The 18,028-nt window shown below is 48.0% G+C and overlaps 1 protein-coding gene across 1 annotated transcript in view; it reads right to left on the bottom strand.

The window, feature by feature from the left end:
* Positions 1 to 1,995: 1,995 nt before the first annotated feature.
* The window catches only part of LOC126534597 (uncharacterized), a 28,200-nt gene continuing 12,167 nt past the window's right edge, over positions 1,996 to 18,028 (bottom strand). The window contains exons 3-5 of the mRNA XM_050181867.3: positions 12,897 to 13,042; positions 7,308 to 7,440; positions 1,996 to 2,440 (exon numbers count right to left, since the gene is read on the bottom strand). Of these exons, the coding sequence (XP_050037824.1) occupies positions 2,179 to 2,440; positions 7,308 to 7,440; positions 12,897 to 13,042 (541 nt within the window). The 3' untranslated portion in view covers positions 1,996 to 2,178. The remainder of the gene's footprint in view (positions 2,441 to 7,307; positions 7,441 to 12,896; positions 13,043 to 18,028) is intronic.

Here is an 18,028-nt window from a genome sequence, read left to right as displayed (position 1 = left end):
GCCGGTTCGGCGCTGTTCGGAGAACTTCAAGCTCGACGTCGTGCTGGGGACAGATACATAGGGCGTCTTCCACCGTTTCTATAACTCCACAAGTGTCGCACATGGGCGTATCCCCTATTCCAATGCAGAGCAAGCCGGCCTTTGTAAATGCCACCCCGAACCAGAGGGGGCACAATACTGTCGCCTCAGAGGAAGAAAGTTTTGATGGCACTTGTACCACTAGGGATAGAGAGAGAGAGACATAAAGGCAAAGGAAAGATAAGGAGGCTAAGCAGAGAACATCTCCAGTTGGCTATCCTGTACTGGGGGAGGGGCAAAGGGATGCGATAGGTGCGAGAGAAAAGAAAAGGAAAGGAAAAATGCTTAACCCTATGGTTAAGTGCTGCTTTTCGGTTAGTAGAATGCGAAAACGCACGCGTACCTTTGATTTGGTGCACATTAAATAATCCCAGGGGGTCAAGATTAATGCTGAGACCCCCGCATTATGGTTTTGCTGTGTTACGTTTCGCCTACGACGTGCGGTATAGCCGGCGCGGATGCAACGGACGCCGGGGCTTCGTTCAAAGCGGCGGACATTTTGGCCCGTTCGGAGCTGCCGCAAAGCCTCCCCGCCAAGCGCGTCCAGGCATGTTTCAGTGCCACGTGTCTTCAAGTGTGCATGTGTGTGTGCGTGCATGTTGGTGCCCACGCTTGTCAAAGCGCGGCAGCCGGGGAGAGGAGCTCCCCAAGTGTGAAGCGAGGAGGTCTGACCGGCGCCGGCTTGGCGGATGCGTCACTACACTCGTCTCAACGTGTCTCTCAGCCTGTCCGTGCCCCGCCGTCACGTGGCCTCGTCACGAGGCCTTCCTCTTGCCCTCGACTCCGACAGTATAAGAGCAGTTGCCCCCCGGACGCCAAGAGAGAGGCTCCGATTTCTTCCGTTGAGTTACGTGCTCTCCCGTCTCTCCACTTCGGTCGACCTGACCGCCCGCTCTTTTGCGATGTTAGAATAAACAAGTTGTTCTGTTACCAGTCGACTCATGCTTTGCCGGGACCTTCGGATGCTTCCAGTTGTGCCCCAGGCCGCCAGGCCAACGCTACCCTTGGGGCTTGCGACCCATTTGCAACAACGGGTGTCAGCGCTGAGATTCCAACAGCTGGTAAAACTCCACAATCTAGTTTTTTTTTACTCAATCAGCTTTCACGCGTCTTCATCTCTTCCTGCAATACATGATTGCCATGTTTATCAGTTGATACGAATCTGGGGCAGTGCTTTGTAACAATTCGGTAAATATTCAGCCACTCTTTTTCTCGATCCAAAATTGCGCCCAGTGGCCGATTCCCCTGACAAGGAAGGTTGTGTGTATAGTCTGTGAGAACGACAGAGAGCCAGAATAACTGAAAATTAAATAGGTCATTAAGCGTACGTATATGACGAACTTCAGGTGCGTGATTCTTCTCAGATGAACAACTGCTGTCTGGACAAACAGTGACGTCCGTTGTTTCATTAAACGATATGGGCGAAGAAATGTAATACTGTTAGAAAATTTGAGCGAGAACAAACCAACGGTGAACGCAAAATTTGCTGTGGAATTTGTAACAAAAACGTAAGTCAGTATATTTAGAGACTTGCCCCACTTTAATCGGGGCTGCCGCTTTGAATTGTCTCCTTAGCCGCTTGCCACGAAAGCAGGAGGAGGAAGAGCAGGACGATACACAAAGCTATTCTTAGTTGATAGTGTAATGGCGACATTGGTTCCGGTGTCCGCAGGTGTTTTCTTTAACTCCTTTATTGACCACAGCAACCGTTCCTAATTTTCAACTCTTTCCTTATGCTCAGCTTCCAGCTCTCGCCGTCATGTTCACATCTGCAGTCATTGCCGTAGCCGGCAGTTTCTGTCCGCGTAGCCGTGCGTTCTTTCACGCTGCACAAAATGAGGCGAATGACTTCCTAGCACTGTCCACAAAGAAGCGCTAATTAGCTGACTAATTATTCGATTAATCCTTGGCAGATACTATCATTCAATGCCGGGTGTTTATTGCTGTCGTTCTTTCACATGGCCACAGGGCTAAAAGCCCAGCTTCGTACGAAATGCACGAACGGAAATCAAAGTGACCGTGTCACGTAGTTGGTCCTCTTTCGACCATCAACAGCTACATGTAAAAGCCCATCCACACTTAGATGCTCATACAAAGGGGCTAGTGCTTGTTGAAGACGGAGCCAGCGTGCTCTATGGCCAGCTCGACGAGGCCTTTCTTGCCAAAGTCCTTCGAATCAGTCGGCGGCGCCAGTTGTGGGAGACTGCGGCAGGCGTCCGAATCACGAGAGTAGTGGCCACAAATCAGACTGAGCGGTTCGCCGAACACCTTCTCCATGATGCCCCTCATGAGCTCTTGGGCCGGAGTGCCGGAGCAGTCCTGGAGGGCGTTGTCGAAGCAGTCCTGGTTTGCATGGTAGGCACTGCGTGTGGAAAAGCAAAAGGTTTGGTTTCGACATTGCACGCTTATTTATTTTTTAGATGTATGTATATTCCCGTACGAATAGCTCAATGCTTCCGATCTTTTGGATCTTCAGCAGTGTTTATCAGTTGCTTGTATTTTCTTCGGCTGACCACTCACGTCACCTTGTATCATGCGTCTTGTCGCGCCGACTACATTGCTCACCAATTCAAGCGTGCTGAGGCTAAGTGCTGTCCACTGTGTATGTATGTATATGTGTGTGCTTATTTGAAAATTTTATCGGGTGCCATTTCTGTCGATTTGTTCTACAAAAAGATGCTTAGGAAAATTTCGCGACAACAATCTGAAGCATTTTCATTGCCAACAGATTATTCAATCAATGAATCAATCAACTAGTCTGTCAATCATACAATGAATCAATCATCCAGCATTAACAGTCTATCCGCCTTTCCACTATATTTTCAAGAACGTTCTAAATAAACACGAATCCTCTGCGGTCTTATTGTGCTTCCGTCATAAGAATATTGTGCTTCCGTCCACACGTCAGACCACGTATAGAAACGCGGAAAAGGGGTGAGCACATGTACTGAGCGCTGTCCATTTTTGTTCAGTACCTTTCCAATGCCGGCGAATGATCCTTCCTTGTAACATACTCACTATATTTCTTCCTGTCGGCTTCACATCGTCTAAGATGGCTCTACCTTTATTCGTTCCTATTTTGTTTCATTCCCGCTGCTAGGACCATGGCGATATCCATCGAAGTTTTCCGAACGCGTTTCTACAGTCCTTAAGAGGACACTAAAGAGAAGTACTAACTCAGCTTAGACTGATTACATATTATTTCAGACTTTACTTTCGTTGCCATTTTGTGATAATCAATTTATTCTTGGAAAGGAAATGAAGTTGGAAGTTACAGTTTGTCAGCAATCCGAAACAACACCCCCAGGGCTAGCAAGTCAACGTGACGTCACGGATATTTATTTTATTTTATTTCATGCTGCAGATCATGTTGCAGATCCACGCAGATCAAATACAGAAACTGAGAACATAGGTTCAACGGTAGCAAGTAAAAGCAACTGAAGAAAAGAAACAGGCGGCATCACCATGCGTTGTCCGTTATTGTGTCGGCGAATCCCTCTCTCTAATGGTACGTGGGAAAAAGGAAAATTTGAATGTGCCAGTGCGAGCAGAGTAAAAGGTTAGTGAACAGGGTTGATGGTGACGCGCGCGGCGTGTAGTTAAAAACGATACATATGGTACACGATCAATCCCCAATTTGTCATTTATTAGCAGTGAAATAAATTCTCGACGCATAATTTTTCTTTTTGCTTCAAGGGGTTCGATACTGTTAGTTTTCATTAGCTCAGACGGTGAATATAACGGTAAAAATTTTGAATAAATAAACCTTACTGCTTTCCTTTGAATTCTTTGAAGTTTTTTTAAAACATGCGTTATAGCATATAGATCCCACACCACGCATGCGTACTCGAGCGTAGGCTTGATTAGTGAATTATGAACCAGTAGTTTAACCTGAGCGCGGACTTTCGAAAGTTTATTCCATAAAAGACATAGCTTGCGAAAGGCGGATGAGCAGATATTTTGAACATGCGAATTCCCGGACCGACTGTTAGTTATTGTTACACCTAGGCATTTAAAACTGGAAACTCTGTGTAAGGGTGATTGTCCAAGGCGATACCTGTGATCGAAAATAACTTTTCTTGCGTGATACGTGAAGTAAGTTTGTTTTGTATTCGTTTAGAACCATACCCCATTCCTGGCACCATGCTAGGGTGTTAGTTAAAGAGTTATCTAGGCCATTCTGGTGATTAGAACATGTAATGTCCCAATACCACACACTATCATCCACAAAAAACGAATCTCTACGCCTGGAACAACTGCGTCAACAATGTCATTTATATAAACAATAAATAATAAAAAGACTATAGTGCACTCCCTTGAGGCAGACCAGAAGTGAGTGCAAGAGTATAGCTTCTCGTATTTGGACAGTTTGGGCTTAGTAAAAGGTATGAAGCTTGCCATGCTCAGTCTTTGCATCTTCTACAGGATGTAACGCTGTCGATCTCCATTGATAAAAACTTACAACGTCAGAGTTGCGGAGTGTTAACTCCGGAGTTGGAATGATTCCTGAATTCCTACAGATTTTGAAACTCCCTGAGAGTAATGAGAATGGGCTGGTGGCACCAGTCGGACAGGATAAGTGGGAATGGAATGGAAACACGAGATTCCGAAATGGAGTTGGAATGGAATGGGCACGTAGTCCTGGAGCACTAATGGGGATTTTAAGCGAGACCTCAAAACTAGTAAATTTGCCAATTCGACTGAACGAGACCTCGCCATTTACTGCATTGCTAAACTATTGATCGATACCGGTTCCTTCAGTAACCACCTATGGCGACTACATTTCCATGATAGTTATAGACATTGTATTGTCCACATTGTACACCTCTGAAGGCTTGGAAACCTTTTCTGAGTTACGAGGTTCGCTCAATTAAAGACATTAACTTTTAGTTCTCTAGAATGATTTGATTCAGCAAGAACATAGTTACGCTATGAGGCCAAAAACGACTTCGCGAATGACTGTATACCCTGCGTGAGTCCGCGGTGATTTGAAACATGCGCGATGTTTTTTCTCGCACTGTCGAGTATTTAGATGGCGCGATAATAGGTGGTCAGAAAGATGTCCTGGAAGAATGGCGCTTGGTAATATGTAAGTAGCGGCAAAAAAAATTTCCCGCAGAATTCGGTTTAGCTTTAGGTTAATCACCAAATCGACAGAATAACCTTGCTAAATGCGTGGCATGCAGAACAGTCAGATATTAATTGGTACTTCTTACTTCAATTAAATTATGGGGTTTTACGTGCCAAAACCACTTCCTGATTATGAGGCACGCCGTAGTGGAGGGCTCCGGAAATTTCGACCACCTGGGGTTCTTTAACGTGCACCTAAATCTAAGTACACGGGTGTTTTCGCATTTCGCCCCCATCGAAATGCGGCCGCCGTGGCCGGGATTCGATCCCGCGACCTCGTGCTCAGCGGCCCAACACCATAGCCACTGAGCAACCACGCCGAGTTTCTTACTTCAATAAAAAATTGTTTCAGAAGAGTGAACGATTTTCGGAAACGGCACGCGCCAATGAAAGCTTAATTTGTACTTTTTACTCGAATGAGAATAGCTTGAGAAGAATAAAATATTTATCACAAACGGTGGGTTTCATTCAGAAGGCAAGCCTTGTTTGTGGCGCAGCGTGCGATGCAGTTGTGAAATGCGTAACACGTATGCTCATAACACGTAACGCATGCTCACTTAAATTGGTGTCACGATTGACTACGAAAAAGCTCAATTCCAAATTAAGCGGTACAGAATGCCTAGGAGCCATTGCCTGCACTGCGCGCTGCGGTTACACTGGGAGTGATGCCTGCTGCCGGTTGAAGCGAGGTCCCGTACTCCAGTGCAACGTCCCGCGCCTCGCAAGGACGGGCTCTTGCGCAAAACGTGGCGTCGGTTCTGCTATATGTGTGCGTTTCTTTTGTGTGTGTGACCCGACAAAATGTTGCGCCATCCATCTTCTAGTCGGTTCTGGCTTCCTCACGTAAGTATACGCAATTATTCAATAAGAATGTCAAACTACGTCGTCGTTGCACCAACGAACGATGGTACGTTTTGTTGCCGTGGTACCATGGGCAGCCTCCAGACAGCGTTGTCCGTAGAAACCCCGCCAACCGTGTGACCTCCAGGCAACATCGGCGGTACATCTCGGTGCATCTCAGGTTTGTAGTGCTGCCCATTTCCTTTATGGGTACATCCTGTATTGTGATCCCCTTTTCTCAAGGTGTCGAATAGTCTCTTCAGCGGGGGAGGTGGTCATCTATTGATATTTCGGGCTTTTGAAGATAACTTCTTGGTTGTGTGTAGGCGCTCCGTGTATTGTTGTTTCTTCTGCTGTCTCGTCATTTTTTTCAAGTTGTTTGTCAAAATGATACTTCTACCCTGCAGTCTAACTTAGCACGGTTCTAAACCAATTCAGTACGTTGTAACCATTTCTTACAGCAATATTTCTTAATCTTTTCTGTTTGCTTTCTGTCTGATGACGTAAAATATATTTGGCTATATAGACGTGTAATAACATCATACTTGCTATTTTTGCGTACAAGATACTGTCACAAAATGCTGAATTTTGTTCTTGTTGTTCACTACCACGGTGACCTTGAGGCAACTGCCTCGCATAGCTGTGCCCAAAAATTGTGCGGCATATCTGAATGGTACGATGGAGTCCGATGGGCCCGAAACCTTGTCAGCCAAAGCTGTATACCTTAATTTGAGTAACTCCTCGGCACGAAGCACATGGACTTCAGGATACACATGGTAAATCATCGCAAGCGTAATGCGGAAGGTGTGTGTTCGGCTTCAACCGGCGGCAAGTTGGCCCTTCGTCCACTCTCACTTCCTTGTTCCTTGTTATGTCTACATTTCAATTAAGGACCACAGGTAAGTTCTCCTATGCTTTCCTGGGGTCGCATTGCCTGTTAGGTTTGTATGGTTGTGACTAAGAAGCAGTCGATCTCCTGCTACGCTCCTTCGCAATGTGATGTATGCAGGCCAACACAGCCGTCTATTTCTCAAGGCTTCACCTGCGCTGACAGCGCTGAAATTGACCGTCTTTCACAGTGCCCGTAGACTATGCCTGCATTGAACAAAACTGCTGAAGCCGCCTGCGCCTAAAAAAAAAAAAAATTGTATTCGTGTGCTCCGCGAATGAAAGAACACTGGGGCACCGGTCAGCTGTTTTGCTTAGGTTGCCAACGCTGTTCGTTGCGACGGATGTCGGTGGCTACGGATCATGCTCACCAGCAGGCGTAGCCAGTAATCTTGTCCCGAGGCGCAACCAACGCCCCGATCTCCATGTCGTCGCGCATCTTGGCTTGGCACTGCTTGAGACCTTTGCCTGCTTTGTTCATGCAGTTGATGCTCTTGCGGTAATCTGCGACGAAAATGGAAAAAGGTAAGGATTAAGCATTCGTCGGGAAATGTCACATGTATTATATTCAGGTAGAAGCGTATTTACATGATCCTCCATTTCAAACCTCTGCGCCAATAGGAGGAAATAGAAAAGCAGAAGACAGGGAGGTTAACCAGGGTAACGTCCGGCTGTCTAGCCTACACAGGAGGAATGGGAAAGGGGAAAACAAAGATGACAGGGCAAGAGAGGAGAGAAGGAAATAAGGAATAAGCGGTGAGTTCGGTGACGCGTGTTGTCTAATAGAAATTGCATTAATGGTCACAGATGTTCACACAAGCCCGTCGTCCTCAAGGAGCTCAAAAGCGCCTTCACCGCTTTATGGGCTGACAAGTGATGGGGGCGGTGTTCCAGCAGCACCTGCACAGAAAGCGGCCGATTGTCCAGTTTTTGGAGAGCGTTAGTTGTCTTTCTGGAGCATATCGTGGACAGTGGCACAACAGGTGGTCGATATTTTCTTCGGTGCCGCAGACCTCGCATGCTGCCCTGTCGGTAATTTTAATTAATGTAGAGTATGCCTTTGTGAAAGCAATTCCTAATCAAAGGCGACAGAGAAGCGTAGCTTCACGTCTAGGAAGTCCGAGTGGAGGTCGGAGTTGCAGTGAGGGGTTTAATCATGTAGTCGTGTAAGTCTTAAGTTTGGCGAGTTCTACACGGTCAGTGGAAGACTGCGTACCAGGTGTCGAAGTTCCCTTGCGGCGTCTGTCCTCGAAAGTGGAATTGGAACGCTGTGCTTTTCTTGATGCGCTGTGCAAGCAGCGTTATCGGCGGAATCATTGCCTCTGATTCCACAATTTCAAGGTACCCATTGAAAAACAACCTCGTGACCTCTTTGTTGGACGTGATGCTGAAGTTTCACGATTTCGTATGTGAGCTGTTCATGACACCCGCGTCGGAGAACTGACTGCGTGCACTGTAATACCGGTTTTGAGTCAGAGAACACAGCCCATTTTCTAGGTCTTTCCGAATCAATGAATTCCAGTGCACGACGCAGAGCCGTTAGTTCTGCCGCCGTTGAGGTCGTGACATGCGATGTCTTGAACGGCAGTGTTATTCCTCGCGTTGATAAAACCACTGTACCACCAGAACTGGACGACGTGGTCGATCCATCGGTATAGATGTTCACGTGGCTGCAGTACTTTTCATGCAAAAGAAGTAAGCTCAGCTGTTTTAGAGCAGGGGCCGGTAGATCTGTCTTCTTCTGTAGTCCTGGGATCATTATAGGTACTTTTAGATGGCTCAAACACCACGGAAGAAACACTGGCTTGGCCGCAGGAGTCGTGTTAGACCTGATGCCCAAATGCATGTCGTCCACATACATGGAAAGTCGTACGGTGCTTGGCAGGTTGTCAACTAATCCAATGAGGGCCAGGTTTGAAAGCGTCGGGCTAAGCACTCCGCCTTGAGGCACTCCTCGGCTACCGTAATGCTCGGATGTTGGGCCATTTTCTGTCTGCGCGTAGAATTATCCCCTCTGTAAGTAGTTGCACACACACATATATATCTTAACACCAAGTCCGACGGCTTCTAACGTTCTAAGGATGGTTTCATGAGTGACATTATCATAAGCTCCTTTCACGTCTATACATAGAGCAGCAGATAGTCATTTACTGGTCTTTTGGTGTTGCACAAATGTTACCAAGTTAACAACGCTGTTGACGAACGGCCGTGCCTGGATCCGGCAATAGAATCTGAGTAGATTTCACGGTACTCTAAGTACCATTCCAGACGTGTTAAAATAATTATTTCCCTTGTTTTTCCGACACAGCTGGCAAGTTCGATCGGACGGTATGAGGAAATGTCCAAAGGCGGCTTGCCAGCTTTGAGAAGTGGAACGAGGCGACTTGACTTCCATTCTTGCGGAACCGTACCCGTTTGTCAGGAGTCGTTGTACAGGAGCAAGAGTGCCTTCCGAGCTTGGTCTCCTAGGTTATACAGGGCACGGTATGTAATGCCATCAGGTCCTAGCGCCGAAGAACACTTGCACAAAGCCAACGCAGCTTCTAGTTATTCCATAGAAAAAGGGCATTCCATGCGGGGATCACCTTTGAACAGTGGGTGGTCGAGAGTTCCCGTACCCGTTCCATCGGAATTTGCTTCACCAGCAATGTTTCTGCAGAAAGATTCAGCGACGTCAAGATGACTACATGGTAGATAGACTGCCAGAGATTTAAACGCGTGGCGCTGACCACAGATTCTGCGAAGGCCACGAACAGTCCTCCGTATAAGCGACAAAGGTTTTCGCCGCTCCAGCGACTCGCAAAAGAATACCCATTGTCGCGAAGGCAGCTTGTTCATGTGACCTGTATTTTCTTTTGTGTTCGTCTAGCTAATCTCAAATCATTATTAGACTTCGTGCCTCTATATATTTGTTCTGCACGACGGCGAATTGCCCGAAGTTTCTCGAGTCCGATGTCGAAATTGGTGCGGGGAGAACTCTTCAAAGGCGAATGCGTGGTTGTTTGATGGGCGCCCTGTAGGTTATAGGAGGCGCCATCATGACAACAGTCTTGCATTATTATTTTGTATTTAGGCCAATCGGTGCACTGGACGGTTCTGGAGGACTTGGAACTAGTCAAATCTCGATCTTCAAATAGGTTGAGATGTGGTCGCTATCCCACGTTTCTAAATCCTAAAGCAATGGACTCCTCTCGAAAGCGAACGTCAGACCAAGGTAAATTCCAAGCAGCTACTATACGCTGATCCACGCCGGTGAGTAGGGCTTCCATCATTTGACAGGCAAAATTCGCGTTCAAAGGCAAAGGACACCAACGTTGTGCCTCTAGTGTTCACTTTGGAGCTTCCCCATAGGTAATTGTGGCCATTAAAGTCGCCAGTGATCACCCGTGGCTGTGGAGTCCATGTCAAAACTCCCTGTAAGCGCTCGCAATCTAGACGGCTTGTTGGAGATAAGTAGGCTCCAAGAATTGTGAACGTTAGTTTTTTCTTCTTCGGTGTTAAGCAAACGTATTGATTTACTTCGTCAGGAAGCACTGGGTGATGCACATAAGTCAAGTCACGGCGTATAAACACAACATCCTTGCCGCACTCTCCGTGGGTAGAGGACAGTCTGATGGGAGCTGAAAGGTTGGGCTCGCAATTCACGATAATGGGGAACTGGTGCGTAAAGACGAACTGTCTAAAGTCGGACATGCGTGGCTTGAGCCCTCGGGCGTTCCAGTGAAAGACAGATGCATTCTTGACCACCTCTTGAAACGACAGCATCTCTCGGGCCGTGGTTTTACTAGAGCCGCAAGCAACGGACTCATGGTGTCCAGCACCTGCAGTGCGCTCTGTGCCGACGGGGTTTTCATGTTGTTCAGTATAATGCGCATGACCTCCATAAGTGACTTCAACATCACTATGACTTGGTGATCCTCAGTCGTCGTCGCATCCGCGGTCATTGAGGGCGGCGCAGTTTCGTGTGACTCCGAGGGAGGTTGTGCTCGTGGAAGTGTAGGCCATTCTTCAGGAGGTGCGAGTCTTGCCCCTTTCTTCGTCTTCTCAGTGTCCGTCTTTGTGGAAGTCGGCGTTAATATGGTAGCCGCTTTGCCGGAAGATGGTGTATCTCTATCGGTAGGTGCAACTCTTGTGATGCTCTTCGGTGGCGATGTCGTCGTCGCCTGAGAGTAGCGGCAGGCTCTCTGTCTGTTGAATTATCCCGTACCATACGTTTGAGTACTGCTCGCTCGTTACTCAGCCGCGGGCAATCATTGGATGAGGCCTCATGAGTACCATGGTAGTTAGGGCACTTTAACACAAATGCGCGGCAGGTATCTGCTGAATGAGATTCAGCGCACCGTGGGCACACGAAGTTATTCCTACAGGCACTTTTTACGTGTCCCATCTTGCAGCATTTGTAGCATTGCAGGGGCTTCGGTACGTATGGGCGGACTGGATGGCGGACGTGGCCAACTTTGACGTGTGAGGGAAGGCTGTCTACCTGAAACCCCAGCTTCAGGCAACGTGTGTTGCCAAGTCTTGTGATGTGCGCGATAAGAGGGCCTTCTGTAGTCGGCTTTATTAATATGGGCAAGTCGTCTGTTGGTATAGAAATATCGACATCATAAATGACACCGGCACTGACGTTGCCGCCTGTAGGAATCGTGGATCGCACTTTCACTTTGTCGATCTCCGTTACGTGCTGCAAACTTTGCAGCGCACTACGTTGTAGAACGTCTACTGCGAGGACATTCCTCCATGCGTTTATTCTCACGTGTTTTATCTCGTTTGGCGCGATTCCCTCAAGAAACGCAGGAACGACTTGCCTGTTTAGAAGTCGCAGATTCGACACTGGGTCCGTAGGCATATTGAGCATAGTGTACGGCCAGCGCTTTGGTGTTGTCTTCACGGTGGAGACACTTGGCGACGATGACTTCCGTAGCAGTCTTCTTTTTGTAGTTCGGCTCATGACAAGCGTGAAATCGTCGTCCAACGATTCGACGCTCTCCGAACACAACTCGGTTGCCTCGCTGTCCGTGTCGCTTGACGCGTTTCCACGTTTTCTTGACGGTACCCAACGTTATGGCTGGGCGCCAGGAAGGTCCTCGAGGGCTTCTTCATCCATTGCCGCAACAATGGAGCGGCAGCTCCCAGGTTTTGGAGAGAAACAAAGCGAGACGAGGGTACAAGCGTTCTGTGAAAGACACACTTCGTCGTCGTTTTTCGTAGTGAAGGGGCAGAGGCTTCATGTGCGCTTAGTTCTCGCGCGCCTAGTGTTGGAGGTAGCGTAATTTCAAGTTTCGAAGATGCGTTGAAGCTAGAGGCAGCACGAAGCGCTCCGGCACCGCTGCCGCTCTTCATCACGCCGGCGTTCTGACAACGAGTGTCCATGGTCATCGAGTGAGATCTGTTCGTGTTTGGCAAAGGGAGCGCGACACCTTTCATGGCAATTTCATCAGTACGCGAATGCTTGCTGCAATTTATACGGCCGATTAAACTACTAACCTGCTTCGTATAGCTCACTGCTGATTTGCTATATCATTCAATGTATGGCCTTTCGGAGGAAACTGCGACATTTTTTCAGCTTCCTTTCTTCCCCACCTTTCATTTTTATGTTTCTATCCTCTCGTTCCCGAAGTGCATAGGAAGGCGTTGCGCCCCTTCTTGTGGCGGTTACTAGCCTTGCTTCTTGCTTTATTCAACTTTTTCAGGCCGCGCGCACAGCTCTTCTTCTCTGACAAGATAACTGCAATAAAGGGCTACAAATAGCTCAAGCATCGAAGAAGCGGCAGTGGGACGAGTCCGAAAGTTTACGAAGTCCGAATGTCACAGGCTGGTCCTGCACATACAAGGGCACTCATGACTGCCTCCTCAGAAATACATCACTGGCTTGTTCGGGAAAGGTATTATTGCATTGACTTCAGCGCCAGCGCAAACGCGAAAAAAAGAGAGAAGAAATAATGGTTACTGTAACTTACTCTCATTTTGTTCGGTGCCTTCCGTGCAGATGGCCTCGTACTCCTCCTCCATGGACTGCAGGCCTATAATGATGGCCACTCGAGGAATGCCGTCCAAGCATTTCTTCGCGAATTCCAAGGTACAGGAGATCTGCATCTGAAGGAACCTGCAGGCCCAATTGCAAAGTGCGTGTAGCGCGTGAGAAAGAATACAAAGACTCACAGTGAAGTCCCTTTGATACAGTTAGTCACGCTACGCATCACGGAGCTGGAACTCTGCGAAAGATATGAGTGATAATTCCGAAGGGACGTCCAATGGGACGAGATGCGAATAATTAACGGGATCAAAAACGTGTACGAGTCATGCCGCATTTTGCACGGATATAACGCCTTTTTTTTTTCTTTCGTTTTCACAGGCCCACCGTGTTCTCCGCGCCCGAGCGAGAAACTCGGGGTGGCCACTATGCATTTTTGCGTCGAATGCCTTCTACAGATTTAGCACGCCATTCGTGCCGCATCACTGCGGTTACAGTTTACTAATCTCAACCCGGTGTACGCAAGACGGTCGGCGTTGTTGTGTAGTCTCGTCAAGCGAGCCGTCTTCGAAGTCGCGGGGCGTATCACCACGCAATTCGTGAAGCGCTTTGGCGTGTTTGATTTTTGTCGCGGGCATTTTTGAATTGTTGTTTATCCAATTACTTTGCAGAGTGTCGCGGATGGTGAGTCCGTTATCGCAGATAATGCCGATTACGCCAGCACTCGTCTTTTACTTTACATGGCGACGCCAGTTCGCAGTAACGACCAATAACGCCCTGCATACATCTACTTTGATGGTTGTTCTATGTTTTTTTGTTTTTCGGCAGCATTTCGCATTATAATCGCAATTTATTTGTCGTATATTCTCAAAGTCCTCCCTCGTGGTATATTCGTGTTACCATTATACGTGCACGTACGATATTGACACGTGCACTTGTTTATCTATATGGGGCGACCACGCTTCACCGCCTAACAAATGTTATCGCACAGAGCAGGACGCACCTGCATGTATCGGAAGTTTATGGAATGTTATCGATTCTTCTATCCGCTGTCTGTCACCGAACCTTCTGTAATCTGATTACATGTATGCGCGACGCGAATAGTGTAGAAATTTGTGGAAGACACGCGGGTCTCAGCGATTACTCTGGAACATTCCACGACTGATATATAAAAACCGACGCGCTTGACCCAGACTGATCAGATTTTGATGATCGCCGACTGTGTTCGCCGCTGTCGCCGTTCTTTAAGTGTAGCCTGTTTTTGTTGGCCCAGGTTCACCCAATAACACTCAGTTTCATGTTTCACAGTATTGCTACTGTGTTCTTTGTACGTCACTACCACGTGACAATATATTCAAGGGCTCTAACCTGACGCATACGTATTTCCGTTGAGCGATTACCGTGACAATGCACACATAGAAAAAGACAGCTGTGCTTGTAGCGCCATCTTGTCAGGCTGTTTTGAACCAAATCATGACGTGTCTGGTAATTTTCTATAATAAGTTGACGAATTACTGCATTATTTTTTCTGAACACACCTAAGAATTATGCACAAAATTGCCCGCATATGTTCTGTAACTAACTTATTTGTCGAGCCCGCTGCATAATATGTACTTATGTTGCCATATTCTGCCACATGCGGTAAGCGATAACTTTTTTTGCCATCAGCATCATCAATCGTGATCACCCTGTCTTACGTCAACCACAGGACTTAAGCCTCCCCCATCGATCTCCGAATTGCCTTGTGCGCCGAATTCTCTTGAGTGCCCAGGGCAGTGTCTTGGACTTCCGAAGTCCCATCAAGCACCATCGCGTCGACAGGCTTTCGACATTCGCCATCTTTATGGACGTTGACAACGAAAAGGACTGTGTGCTTCACACAGGCATCATCAATGGACTCCAAGCCAGGGGTGTCTTGCGAAATACTCTTCGATTTGTCCATGAAATTCGTAGAGATCGACGTGTCCAGGTCGAGATTGGAAATATAATTAGCGTAAAGCGATGCATTTCCGTCAGCGTCCCACAAGGAGTGTCCTATCTCCATTGCTTTTTAACGTTGCCATGGCCAGCCTTCCAGAAGCACTGAAGGTAGGCTGGACGGTAGTTAAAATGTCCATCTACGCAGATGACATCGGCATTTGAATATCGGGGTACCAAATCAATCGTTTGGCCCGTATAGCCTAGGGCGCAATCTCTACCATCGAACTCCACTTATCGACACTCGGCCTATCTTTATCAGCGCAGAAATCTGCCACCATGCTTTTCCTAGGAGTGTGGTAGAAGTCAGCACGCTTGACGCTCTATATTAGAGGCCACCCGATTCGCCGTGCGACTAGTGTTCGACTCCTGGGCATCACCATCGGCAGCAAGCTACTATGGCGATGCGCAGTTGAAAGTGTTGTGGCTGCATCTGTGCAAAGTGTCAACGCACTTCGGTGCATGGCAGGTGTACGTTGGGGAAACAAGCCTACATTCATGCTTAAACTGAATACTGCACTGATAATAAGCTGAATCCTGTATAAGCTGGCGCTGGTATCACCATCACCGAATCACTTCGAGCGCTTGGAGGCATTGTATAGAAAGGGATTTCGCTTGGCGATGGGAGTTACTCGGGCGGCTTCAAACAAGAAGGCTGCTAATGAAGCAGAGTCTCTTGCGCTCTGCCTTTTGGCAACTCAGACTTTGCTGGAGCAGCTATTAAGGCTGGCCGAGTCCCCCGCAGGCACGGTGCTTCTCGGGCGGCTAAGAGCTAGAACTCGCTCCCCTTTCCATGCGACGCTGAACGCCTTCCAGTTTTTAGGATTGGAATGACCTAAACGGAGTCGCCTCGACCCTCCATAGTCTTTTTCAGGCATTATCTGTAGCTTCAGTGCACCCGTCCTACCGGCAAAACGCAGCATTTCAACTGCCGAAGCATAGTTTCTTGTGCTAGATCACTTGAGCAGAGCGTTTCAAACCTACCTACAAGTGTACACAGACGGATCGTTGTGTGCACAAAGCTGCGCAGTGGCATTCTGCGTAGTTTCTCTTGATGTGTCATGGTCTGGCCGCCTAGATCGCGTAATTTCGCCTACAACAGTAGAAAGTGCCGGAATTACCGCGGCTTGGCGAAAACTACGCGCCTATTCCACACGTGACGTCGTGGTGCTGACGGACTCAAAGTAAGCCTTTACAACGCTCACACCGTGGACTACCTCGAGAGAAGTTTACAAGGCAATCTCCCGCACTGATTAAAGTTCTAATGAGCAAGGTATTTTATGTAAAATTTCAATAGATCCCATCCCACGTAGGAATTGAAGCAATTATGAAAAAGCTGACGCCCTTGCACGTCTAGCACTGAGTGAGTGAGCAAACTTTATTTAGAATCAGGACGATTCGCGTCCAGCGAGTTAGTGGGCTGGGGCACCCACCGAGGTTACGGACGGGACTTCTTGTCTCCCGGCGGCGTCCTTGGCCCGCTAGACTGCCCAGAGCTGGTCTTCCAGGTCTGAGCTGAGCAACGCGGCCTGCCATCGCGTGCGGAGGCTGTCGGTGGAAGTCTCGCTCTCATTATTGTGTATCAGTCCCTGGCATTCCCATAGCACGTGTTCTAGCATGACTCTGGTGCCACATGCTTTGCATCTATCTGTTGTGATTGTTTATGGATAAATAGCGTCAATTAGTGTGGGACTCTTGTATGACTTCGTTTGTAGTTGTCGCCACTGGAGAGTTTGCGATCTATTGAGCTGTGGATGGGGTGATGGATAAGTGCACCTTTGCATCTTGTAATGATTGGTGATGTCATTGAATCTGGTGATTCTGTCTTCCCGTTCTCATACCTTGGAGTGCCCTGTCGAGGGGTTTACCTTCGTCGCAGCTCGGAAAGTGAGTCCTCGAGTTACGTTGTGTGCCGCCGCGTTAGCGTTGTCCTCTCCCGTTGAGCCAGTGGTGTGGGCTAGTATTCATAGGATTTGGACGCATCTTTCTTCCCTTGTTGTTTTGCCTTTTCTGATTATGGTGAGATCAGGCCATTCGCGAAGTTGCTTAATGCCGTTCACGAATCGCTGATTATGTAGTTTGCGTCGGTTTGGTGCTATGGGTAACGCTATAGCCGCTTCTTCCGTCGTTACTATGCGTGTCGTGTTTATATAGTCAAGCTTGTGCAGCAATGCCTATTGTGGTTAAGCACTGCTGCGAAAAAGCTGCGTTTGTGTTTGTAACGTGCGGCGTCTACAAGTACCGCGTCCTTGTCTCTACCGTAGCTCTTCGCTATGTTCTTTGCCCTGCTTCTTTTTCTGCCCTCGTGGTGTGCAGGATGCATATTCTTGGGTAGTAGGGGTACCGTGAACTTGGCCCTTATTTCCTTGGGTATGTAACGTTTGTCTTCGTGTTGTGCGTGGTAGCGGATGCCTAGTTTATCAAGAATGCGTCTGCGCGCTGTCGTCTTAGAGAGGCTTTAGTATTGTGCTGTACGTTGCGATTCTATTAGCTCCTCTAGCGTGTTGTGCAGTCCCAGCCATTTGGCCATGCTGTATAGAAATTAGTTTAAGATTCAGTGGTGTTTGTGTCGCAGCCCAGCCTAATAAGTGTTTTTTCTTCTTTCCGGAGAGCTTTGCCTAGGGTCTCCCTCGCTGTACCCGCGGTCTCGCGTTGTCCCAACTGGGACCGGCTGGGCGCGCGCGCGTTGGCACGTCGGCACAGGATGTGGGCCTGGGCAGGCGCGGACCCGGTGCCCTGTGTGCGCGGCGTGGAGTGCTCGAACCCGCGGTGGTCGTCCAGCGCACGCGAACAGAGCGTGCGTACCGTGAGCGTAATGTGAGGCCACAAGACATATGTGGAAGCACACTTGTCCCTGTTCTCGCGTGTATCTTCAACGGTTCCCTAAAGTCTAGTACGTTTAATAGCACTTGGAAAGTAGCACGGGCACTACCCCGTACGCAGCTCGGGCGCTAGAAGTGCAGTTACTAAGCACATACTTTCATCTATCATCGGCGCTGCGTCAAAAGTGCTTGAAATTATAATGCATTCCCTGCTTTCTGTTAGTGCTAAGAACATTTTGATAGACTAACCACATGGCTTTGTATCAGGGTGCTAGTGCTAAGAACATTTTGATAGACTAACCACATGGCTTTGTATCAG

Source organism: Dermacentor andersoni, chromosome 7, assembly GCF_023375885.2.
Source record: "Dermacentor andersoni chromosome 7, qqDerAnde1_hic_scaffold, whole genome shotgun sequence".
Classification (NCBI taxonomy): domain Eukaryota; kingdom Metazoa; phylum Arthropoda; class Arachnida; order Ixodida; family Ixodidae; genus Dermacentor; species Dermacentor andersoni.
Note: the sequence above shows the minus strand (reverse complement) of the source record. Positions and strands in the feature narration are given on the sequence as shown.